Here is an 11,387-nt window from a genome sequence, read left to right as displayed (position 1 = left end):
AATGTTACAAATAATTTGTAATTTTTTTTCAATGAATATAGCTCAAAGTAGGGTACATATATCCTAAAACCATGCATGAAATAGCATGTTTGTCAAAGACAAGAATCTTAGTTAAATTAAGGGCTAGAACTATATGATATTCTACAGGACTATGTACTATGTAGTTTGTATGAACATTTGCTATAATTTTTTCATTTACAGTCACCCGATTACGATGGATGTGTGTATTATATGTATACAATGTTACCGAGATTTTCTCAGTAAGAATGTCGGAAATCTGAATACTTACATGTTACAATATAGGCAAAAAGGTGGATATGGTTAGCTTAGCTTGCTATTGACTTATTGGTTTATGTTTTAAGGAGGGAGGGAGGGAGAAGGGAGAGGAGTAGAGGCTATATTTCTGTCCTAAAACTGCTCTTTGTGAAACTCGAACCGAGTTGATGTCTTGTGACTCATTTCATGAGATAATTTCTTCAACTCTTTTGCTAACACTGGCCGTCCGCAGTAGAAAACGCCTGCATATTTAACCACATTTATCAACATAATTGATGCATACATATATACTACGTGATTTAGAATTTTAGACTAACATGATTATGTGTTTAAGTTTCAGATTAATGTGTGTATACCCTTGCTGGTGTGTCGAGGATAATTATTACCCTGTCTCTTCTTATTATTAATGCTATTCGGGTGGTGCTTGATGTCACATAATAGGTCAAAACAAAGATATGGCAAATCTATGCCTAGCTGAAGATCTTAGTTCATAATACAGATTAGGTGGTGGATTAGAATATATAATTAAGTAGATATGTTTATAAAATCCTTGGTCGCTTGAGTGAACTTCTAGGAATATTTTGCTTTAAAAATATGTGCACCCTTGGACAGACTCGAAAGACAGGTTAAATTTGCAATATTTACCTATGGTGCTGTATGGATGTTTTTTAGCTATTTTAGCAAATACTTCTTTCCAATCTGGTCTTGCAAAGTGTGTCTTCACCTGCAGCACATCAGCGTCGAAATGCCTGTTAGTACTTTGTCTGGCTTAAATCGAGATTAGTTCAGAAATGAAACAATTTATTAGCAGTAAATTATCTGGAAAAAAACTTCAGTATTAAAGTACATGAAAGTTATTATCAGAATGAAAATAAAAAAGAATGATGTAGTTTGACTTAGAGACTCATTCTAATTTCCTTTCTCTTTCCTGACCTAATCATCATGATCATACTTTGAAGCTGTAAGCTTTGAGGTTGTTAAAGATGTGACAGATGATTCAGAAAGTTAATAGATTATTGACAAGGTAGAGAAGGTCATACCCTGGTACCAGACAATATATCAACACCATACTTGGCATGAGTCAAAGCTTGGACCAACGTTAGCAGGGTTGATCTCGCGTCACCCTCTTCGTACACGCTAGTGAGGTAGTTGTGCATCTCGATCAAACCCTATAGCAATTATGAACATTAGTGTAAGGCATTTTTTTAACATCATCTGTGAACATAATTATGTTGTGATGATATGACTTCTTTTGGGAATTTACCTTATGATCCATTTCTGCTACTTCATCCATCACCCCTTTGAACCATTCGAAGGAGCCTGGCTCCCTGGTAACCCAGTAAAAATGCGCACTCTTAACTCTCATTGGTCTTTTGTTTGTACTTTGTGATGTACTTGTTGATGCAAAGCTGCTTAAGCTTTCATCTGATATAATACTCAAGTCAGTGGCGTTTGAGTCCTGTAACATATCAATTAGACAGTTAGCATATATCTATCATTCTCAGTCAGACCAGAAAATCCATATTATGGGTAGTAAATTAGACAAACTTACAGTTGCTGCTCTTGCATTGTTAAGAAGATCTTTCAGGATGCTAATAAAAGGTGTTGCTCCTATTCCTAGTCCCACGAGAAGCAATACATCATAATTCTGGTATTCTTGTGCTGGTGCGCCATAAGGTCCATCAACATGTAGTCTAGGTAAACTGAAGTGAATGATTTTGACATTTATGTAAGTTTCCTCAAGTATAGTAGGGAAAATTCATATGGAAATAGATAAAGGAAAGTTTTTTTACCCATTTTGACGAATGCTACCCTCTTCCCCAAATTTAAGCCGACCAATGGAAGAAACTGGCATTTGGCCTTCAGTAAGAACCCGCTTTAGCTCTTGTGTCCAGTCTCCTACGATCCTGATGTGAACACTTAGGAAGTTGTCTCCTGGTGCTGAGGTAATAGAAAATGGATGCCTATATAGGCCGATGATTTCATTTAGTATCCGATGAAGCAATAATTATATTTCTACAATGAAACTCTGAAAGAACAGCAGGATATAGCTTACCATTCAAATTTAGAAATGCAAGGGCACTGGACGAAAATGTACTGTCCACTTTTGTACTTGAATCCTTGAGGTTTTGACATCATTAGGCTGAAGACATTTCCTGGTAGCTCTGAAACCTGAGAAATACAGAAACCTATCGTAAATTGTCTGAATTTTCGACAGTTTTCCATGTAAAATTTCTAGTTTAAATGGTTGAAGATTATGGGAGGAATGTAATGATAGTGGTTTCTGCACCTTCAAGAGTTTAACGGAGCGAATCTCTGACCGACAAGTCCGTAAACTTCGTTCTGCTATGTAAAGCAGGAGTGGAATAGCAATATACATCCAGGTCTGAAAACACATAAAAATTAGATCAGGAAATGCTGATGTTGATCTCATTAACAGAGTAGTCTTGCGAAAATGGATGTTGGTATGAGGTCTTACCGTCTTTTTAGTCCAATCCTTTACTAGGAACAAGAAGAAACCATGAACCAAGAGCAAGACGTAGACTATGGCTAGCAAATGGTGAGCATACCAAAATGCGTTGTATCCTGCTAATCTGTTGAAGGGTGTTGGTAGCTTCACTACATTTCTTCTAAACTGGCTTGTTGCTAATGTGAAGGCTATCGTCATCAAAACCACCATACCAATTCCTGTAACTCCTTCGATTCCTTTAATAAGATCCCAGTATGTTGGCTTCTTGTTGTGGAAATCAGAGGCTATGAGTGCAAATTTATCAGGAGAAGAGTTGATCAAACGAGGAAAATCACATGTCAAGTGCATTCCTGCATGAAGGACCACTCCGATTGCTATAGCACACGCGATCATCTGGAAGTTCAGCATTGATTTAGAATTATGTAAGAATGCGTTTACTAAAAGAAGTATACATTTGACTGATTTATATCCCAGCCACATAATTTACCTTATGGAAGTTGATGTTATCATCAAATGGGATGAAGCATCTAACTCGAGTGGATCGAAGCCAAGTAAGGGTGTTCCTTGAAACTGGAAGTAGGATCAAAGCCATGTTAAACTTAAGGGTTTCTGCTGCCCCTTTGGCTGTGCATAAGCAATAACCCATGACTTGAAACGCGTTTTTTTGTCTGTACTGAAGAAATTTCCAGATGAAGAGGGAAGCCATTGCCGTCACCCACAGCAGTAGAATCCACCCTCTCTGCCAGTTTTCTAGGATGAGGCACCTCAATGTGCAGCTTACTTTTCTCACTATGCTAACCGGCCTGAAGTTGCCCAAGTTTTGACTCCACCCTGCACTTACAGTGCTTAGTGGCCTGCTATACTCCATGTATACATCTCTTTGTAGCAGTAATGCTTCTAACTGCCATAACTGTCAAAAAAACAACACAATTGTTTTACCTTAGGAACTTAATTGTACAATGGGGTTTTTCCGCGCTTAATGTTGTGTTCTCTTGGATTTAGTATCATTTACGTGTGCATACGTTTACATAATGCTAATCAAGGGTTTACAAGTAATAATTTGTATCAAGACACGGTCTAATCACTAGTATTATAACTTGAACATGATAAAGTACCTCAATGTAACCAAGGTTTTCAGGGTCTAGCTCTTCCATTATCAAGTTTGCATATTCATGTGCTTGTGACTTCAATGCTTTAAGGTTATTTGCTGAAGCACTAAGCATAATAAGCTGCATACAACCAAGAAAAACAACTTATTTAGAGAATTAACCCAAAAAAATACGTAGTAATAAAATAAGGCAACAATATGGTTGTCATTTGGAGCACATTGCAATTGGAAACTCTTTTTCGGAAAGGACATAAAAAATGTCACAAAAATTTCAGGGGCTTTTCCATCAAATAACCCCTTACATAGTTATAAAATATCAAAATGCCTTTTACATAAGTTGAAACATCATAAAATACCCCCGAAATTGGATCTTTTTGCTTATCTTCGGTGAGATGACCCAAAAACACATTTCTTGGAAGGAACCGACAATCCAATATACACCATGAATGCTGGCAGATTTCGCATCCATATCTTTTGTATTTAGTACAACATAGTTTTCGCAACGTATCCGCAAATCTAAACTTTATGCCAAAAAAAGGGGGATAAAAAGAAAGTTCTAAAGCTAGCTATAAACAGGACCAGTATACTTTTACAAATGCGAGGTAGCTCAATAGTCACCCCTATTAAGGCAAATAAGAGAATATCATTAATTTTTCTTTAACATAAGCTGGCATCTAAAAAGAAAAAGGAAGATATATACTAATAATTTGATCATTTCATAAAGAAGAAACATTAACATCAAATGACAAACTAGACTTACAAACAAAAGCAACTTTGATTGTTTTTTGCCCAATCAATCGAATATTTTCCAATGATAGTTAATCTTACAATTTATAAACCAAAGTTTTCCTCATTGGAGAAGAAAAGTTCCAATAAGAGGTACAACAACTTAACTTACCAAACAAATCTATTGATTTTAATTAGGTGAATGCAATTATTGTCTTTATAATTGATATGCAAAGGAGATCTGAATTCTAGTTGTTACTTGTGCAATTATTCTATAAATTAAAGTGCATTTTGGCTTATTAGTTAAACCTCTAGATATCTAATCATTCCATCTTTTGTACATTTTCTTATTTCCCGTCTTTCCGATTCCTCTTATAGGCTTTTCTAAGGCTAATAACCACCCTTAAAAGAATACAAGTCGGTCTTTTAAAGGTAACACTATATCAGCAATATTACTAAGTCTTTAGTACGCGATAATATTGTGTTTAACGGACCAAAATGGCTGATAAACCAGATAATGATGAATAGATTGATGATTGAAAAATACTGTGTTGAAGAATAATTTTAGCATATTTTTTATTTTGTTGGTAACAGCGACAAAACAACCAACATCTAGGGGACCAAAATTAGAAAAATATAAAAAGATCGTTTTAATAGAAAACTACAAATTACCTCTTGGACTTCGTCTCTTGTTATTCTTCCATCTTCATTACTATCTGCACTGTTGACATGAATCATACATGCATCATTATACATTAGTCTCTTTCTTTAAAAAAAAAAAACATTTTTCTTATGACTTAACAACAAGCTATTCTATAGAATTTTTACTTTTTCACGGCTTACGTTAATGTTGTTCAGAGTACGGTCTAAACCACAAATTAAATCATATCGATTTTTTTTCCTATATAGAAAAAGACCCAAGTGGCAGAAAATCACTAGCAATTCACCAGAAAAAGTATGACTTCTGTAAGTGACAAAGAATTTTCACTTTTTAAGAGATGACCCCAATGTTGAAACTATATTTATAAGTAATATTTTTTGTCAAAAAATGAAAAACAAATTTATGATGGTATATCATGAATTAATTGTTCACTAATAACCCTGACCCCACAAATCATAATCAACCCAAAATTCCAAATTGCAACCTCCAAAAACCCTGTTACTTGAACCTAAAATGTCACTAATTCGCGACATAATAAAAATAAAAAAAAAAAAAATATATTATGTCGTGAATTAGTTAAGAAATAATAATAATTTAAATTAAAGAGAGAAGGTAATGAAATTATTACATGTCAAAGAAAATTTGAAGGCGGGCATCGAAGCTTTGATTGGTAAGTTGCAACCAAAAATCTTGCAATTCTTCTTTACTAATTTTACTCAATCTCTGCCTCTTTCGCCTTGCTAATGCATCAAATATCCCCACCGCGAACTCCTTCGAGTCAATCCCTAAACAAAACAAATAAAACGACATAAATTTATTATTAACATCGATAAACTCAATAATATTGATAAAGCTACGGAATACTCTCCGTATATTTAAAATAAATTTAAAAAAGAAAGATAAGAAAAAGGAAAAACAAACCAATGCAGGCCCCAAAATCTTCCCTAGCAAGCAATCCAGACGGAGCTAACTCATTAAACTTTTCTTCCACCTGCTTCCACAACTCTTCACATCCACCGTTATCCCCCGTTCTCGGACACGTTGTCGTTTTACTAATAAATCGTAACCCCGTCAGCGCCCTTTGGGCCCCTGACGTGGTCCTTTGAAGTTGTGCTTTCATTTTTCTTTTTTCCCTATCCGTCATCGGGGGCGGGGGCTGATTATCCCCCGCCTCCGAAGACGCCCTAGAAGAAGGCCACCCAAATTTCTTCCTCAATTTCGAGGCAGCCGATAGGCTCCTCGACAACAACCCACCACCAGCACCAGAACCCGAGGCTCCATCCTCGGCTCTTACACTCCTAGGTGTAACAGCCCTCGGAGTCACACTACAAATATAAATATTATCATCCTCGAGTTGCAACTCCACCTCGACGAGCTCATCGTTGTTCATCGAGGTGGAGGCTCGGCCAAGATCGTTAAGAAAGACAGGCAACATTGCACCACCAACCGATGACGAATTATCAAACCCTGTCTCCTCATCAGGTAAATGAAAGCTCCTACTATAATTCGATCTCCTCGAACCACCGTTCGGGCTCCCCACCGATGAGAGTCTCATCGTCGACACTTTATAATTATCTGAGTGATTTGTTTGGCCAAAATGGATGGATGCTATGAAAACAAAGATCGCCAAGAAATGGCTGAGAAGAGAAGATAATAACCAAGGGAGGGGGGTGTGTCACACGCTTGGTGGGTACTTCTGAACTGATTAATTACCTCCTCCGCTAACATGAATTCAACGCCTTTTAAAAAAAATTATTTTTTGGTTTCAAGTATTTTTGAGAGCATATAATATGTAAGAATGGTTGTGAATAATGTGTAGGAGAGAGAAGTAGGTGAAGTTGGAGGGGTTTTATATAAATATATTTTTTTTAAAAAAAAAATAATGAGAAAAAATTAATAGTATGAGAATTTGTTTCTCAACTTTCTTTGAAGGGGATATGTAAACCGATTTATACAGCTTAGTAGATAACGACTTGTTGGTACAATAATACTACAATGTACTGGATGTCTGGATTGATACTTTTTAAATGGTACAACTATGAGGCCAACCAAGGGTTTTATACTTTTATTGGACTATTAGTTTCTCCTTCCGACAATGTTTCTAGATGTGTCTTGTGTGTTGTACATTTTAACTAGTTCTGGATTATAAGAGCAAATATTTTTGTAAATTACGGTTTTATAAATAACAATTTTTTTGTTTTTGGTAATAGATACTCCGTAACAATAATGAGAGTTACTGGTTATTATATTGGTGGATAAGTGTCAGTATTTTTTAGTTTTGACTCTAAGGGTCATGTGTTTAATTTCAAACTTATGGTGATTAATTTCATTAAATGAAAATTTGCCTTGAAAAAAAAGGTAATTATACTTTTAACCTTTATAATCAAAGGGGATTGGGGACTTGTTGTGATATTAATCCAAAATTAAGGGTAGTCAATTCCAATTTGGTCTTGGTCACGTTTTTGTTCAATGTTTTTGAAAATATTAAGTGTTTTTCAATTCCCTTGGAACGTTACACTGGGATGTCTGAGCCTCTTAGAGGAGATGAGGAAGGTATTCCGGGGTACAAAAGAATTGAAACAGAAAATTGTTAAAAGTTGTTGGGCTATAAAGATAAAATCTGCTCCATATAAATGGTACATTTTCATGAAAATCTAACATGAAATTATTTTAACTTGTCGGATTGATATACTAAACAGACATGAACATATGATGTAATATCACGAGTTGAAATTCAGATTAGTATTATAGACATGGCTTTGATAGCGTAAATTGGTATTGAAAATTATACGTATCGTTTAATGTATTATCAATGATGATCTTACGGAAAAAAAAAAAAAATACAAGTTATATCGGAGAAGGAAGGAGAGTGAATTGGAATTGATTGCATTATTGAAACTACCAAGTGAACCCTCATGTCCAATTAATAAAAGTCCAACTTCATCATGCTCAAAATTATAATTATATTGATTGTAAACTATACAATATAACAAATTTATAACGTCATTTTCATTCTAAGAGGCTGCGGATTATGATAATTTAGATTTTAGAGCAGCCTAAGCTAGTAGTAGCCTAGTAGGAGTATTTGTTAGCATGTTGGGTTTTCCATTTTAATCTATTATTATTGGATTTGCCAAATTGTGGAAATGTTATTTGAACCGTGTAAAGTGTAAGAGTTTTGTTTCATGTTGGATGTCTTTTATTGGGTTCCATTTCTTTTTTTAAGCAAGGGTTTGCCAATTTGTTTTTTTAAAGTAAATCACAATAGTAGTAATTTCATTGACTTGTTAAATACGGAGTATTATTCTTTTTATCTTGCTTATATATATAATTAGTAAATGGTACGAGTAATAGAGAGTAAAAAAAATATTTTAACTATATGTGCTATAATTGTGTTAACTCGAAAGATTCTTCCTAATAATCACATTGTGGCAGTGTTGTTATTGGCATATTTTTATATACTCCAGTAATTATGCACACGTACACTCATATTATATCATAAAATATTAATATCTCATATCGTCATACATCTTGTAAAACTTAATCGTAGTCATTAAATCCATGATCTTAATCATAAAATTTAGGCATGTATATATAAGATACCTCCAATTTTGTACCTGTACTGTGGAGGGTAGCAAGCAAGTAACTATCCAAAAGAAGTCCAAGACACAAGTGATGCTGTACGAACAGATAGTTGATAGTAAAATGATGTTTGTGGTGAGAAAGAAAATGAAAGTGACAACTAATTCTTGTATTGCAACAAAACCCATAATATAGGGAATATCGTCCAATCTTTGAAAACAAATATGGAACTCGAAAATTATATAAAAGAGATGTGAAATCAATTCAATAACAAACATAGTTAATAATTAATTAAAGGATATATATGGGTATATATGTAACTACATAGAAGTAACAATTTCACTATCATAAATGAAAGCACCGAAATTTCTGAAGGGTAGACTCGTTTATTCTTGCTTTCTCATAATCGTCTTAATAGTAAACGACAAAAAAGTATTGCAATGGGTTGTACTCGTATATTAAGCATTTAGTGTAGGTATAATCATAGATGGACTTGCGTAACTGATTGGGTTGAGAAGGAAGTCATGAAATAATGATGAACAATACCAAGAGAATTTCCCTAATGTAGGTTATTTCTAGAAGAATATACTAAGAAATGCAAGAAAAAAAAAACAAGAAGAAGAATTGATGGGCCACCCGATTACAAGATACTACTAGACAAAATAACAAGTCGTATTGTGGTTGATTTGAGATTTGACGACAAGACTAAAAAGTCAATTGATAACATTATGGTATAATCCTTTGAAATTTAGGTATGCATGTTATTTACACGGTTAAAAATGGATCAAATTACAATATCTAATTCAATACTTCTACTAGAATTTACTATCCTAAAAAGCTCGATCTTATTGATCTTCTTTCTAAATTTAATGAAGGGAGCTCAAACTTTCTTTTGTTCATTTGTTGTCAATGTTTATTGGCAACTTATCCTCTTAATTCTAAATTTATGGATTCAAGAAGTTCCATATTAGAATTGGTAAACAGACGCATCAATTAAAACCATTAACAATCATCTTTTTAGCCCTAGTCTTTCTTCTTAGGGTCTTTAAGTTATTCTTATTAAAATAAAATAATAGATATCCAAACCAGTTAATACATAAATTCAATAAAGAATTGATTGGCAGGCCCTGTTCATTTTTTCTTATTTTTGCTGAACTGAAATTATTTTTACTGAACTGAAATTATTTTTGTTGAACTTAAATTATTTTTATTGAACTTCAATTTTGCTGAATTGAAATTATTTTTGCTGAACTGAAATTAATTTTACTGATTTTCATATTTCTTCTTTAAGTTTATTGATTTTTACTGAACTGAAATTATTTTTGCTGAACTGAACTTATTTTTACTGAACTGAAATTAATTTTACTGAATTGAAATTATTTTTACTAAATATTTTTTTAAGGTGGAGTGAATAGGGCCTTATTATTCAAACAAGTTAATACAAAGACGTATATACTGATATATTCACTATATTCCAAATTTATTGACATAGTTTGACTTTTTGTACAATTCATAACCAACTTTTAACTATATTTTATTTTAATTAATTAATGTATTATTAACAAATGTTAACATGCAAAATGTTGTTAAATAGATATTGCAAGAAATTTTCACAATATTAACCTTTTTATAATTTGTGTTAATATTTAGTTAGTCATATATATTAGTGATCAAATTAGTGCATGTGCCAAATTTTAATTAATCGTCCCGTGCAAGTTATTTTGAAAAATATTTTAAAAAAATTTTAAGTGTCACGTGATGATCATATTATCTCCACATTCATTTTTTCTTTTCCAATCTTCAAATTATATCCAAAAAATTGTAAATGTAGTCTATGTAGTATATACAGAATTCGAACATGTAATATAACCTAAAGTTCTAACACCAAATGTTTTGCATGCCACTAAATTATGTCCTTTTTATGCTCTTTTTTTTCGCAAACATAAGATAGATTTGTTGTGAATATTAATGTGAAAAAAAAAATAATTAAGAGAAGATACAGACATGAATAATATAATGTCTAATTTTAAGTAATGACATGAGGCATTACCCGAGCCCAAATACTAGTTCATTATTATGTATATCTTGCTTGTATTGAAATTATTGCTTTAACTGATTAAGATTGTTATTACTCGATCTCTTCTATACTTGAGTAAACATAAATTCTAATATGTTAGCCGCAAAACATCTACATAGATTTATATCAAGCATCATCTAATGATAAACTCAATATTTAATTGATAAGGACAGTGGAATTAATTAGTTTCGCAATCTATATGCCATAAATCATACTTAATTCATAAAGCAAAATTAATCTAGATTGTTCGATCTTTTGGCTTTTTACCTCAAAAAGATGACAACTTTTTGCTTGTACGTTTAACCACCGCCTATGGAGGATTAACAAGTCAACGATAACAAGAGAAATCGTGCATTATAATACTAACTTCTTAAATGTATGGTATACCCTATTTCTACTTCTTGTGCTTATCTTTGCATCAAAAACAAATTAGATTAAACTTTTGTTGTAATCTATAGTGTAAGTTAGACGTTAATAAAAATTATAT

At 33.1% G+C, this 11,387-nt stretch overlaps 1 protein-coding gene across 1 annotated transcript; it reads right to left on the bottom strand.

Moving 5' to 3' along the window:
* Nucleotides 1-164: 164 nt before the first annotated feature.
* LOC145578797 (respiratory burst oxidase homolog protein E-like) lies at nt 165-7,036 on the bottom strand. The gene is made up of 14 exons (XM_081636099.1): nt 6,163-7,036; nt 5,870-6,026; nt 5,253-5,301; nt 3,862-3,975; nt 3,234-3,656; nt 2,756-3,139; nt 2,567-2,662; nt 2,333-2,448; nt 2,070-2,240; nt 1,829-1,979; nt 1,541-1,735; nt 1,317-1,445; nt 922-1,000; nt 165-518 (listed from the first exon to the last, which is right to left on the bottom strand). The coding sequence occupies exons 1-14, from the start codon at nt 6,794-6,796 to the stop codon at nt 409-411; spliced, it is 2,808 nt and encodes a 935-aa protein (XP_081492225.1). The 5' UTR covers nt 6,797-7,036; the 3' UTR covers nt 165-408.
* Between the last annotated feature and the right edge of the window lie 4,351 nt (nt 7,037-11,387).

This window comes from Chenopodium album, chromosome 14, assembly GCF_948465745.1.
Source record: "Chenopodium album chromosome 14, dcCheAlbu1.1, whole genome shotgun sequence".
NCBI lineage: Eukaryota > Viridiplantae > Streptophyta > Magnoliopsida > Caryophyllales > Amaranthaceae > Chenopodium > Chenopodium album.
This window is presented reverse-complemented; position numbering and strand designations above follow the sequence as displayed.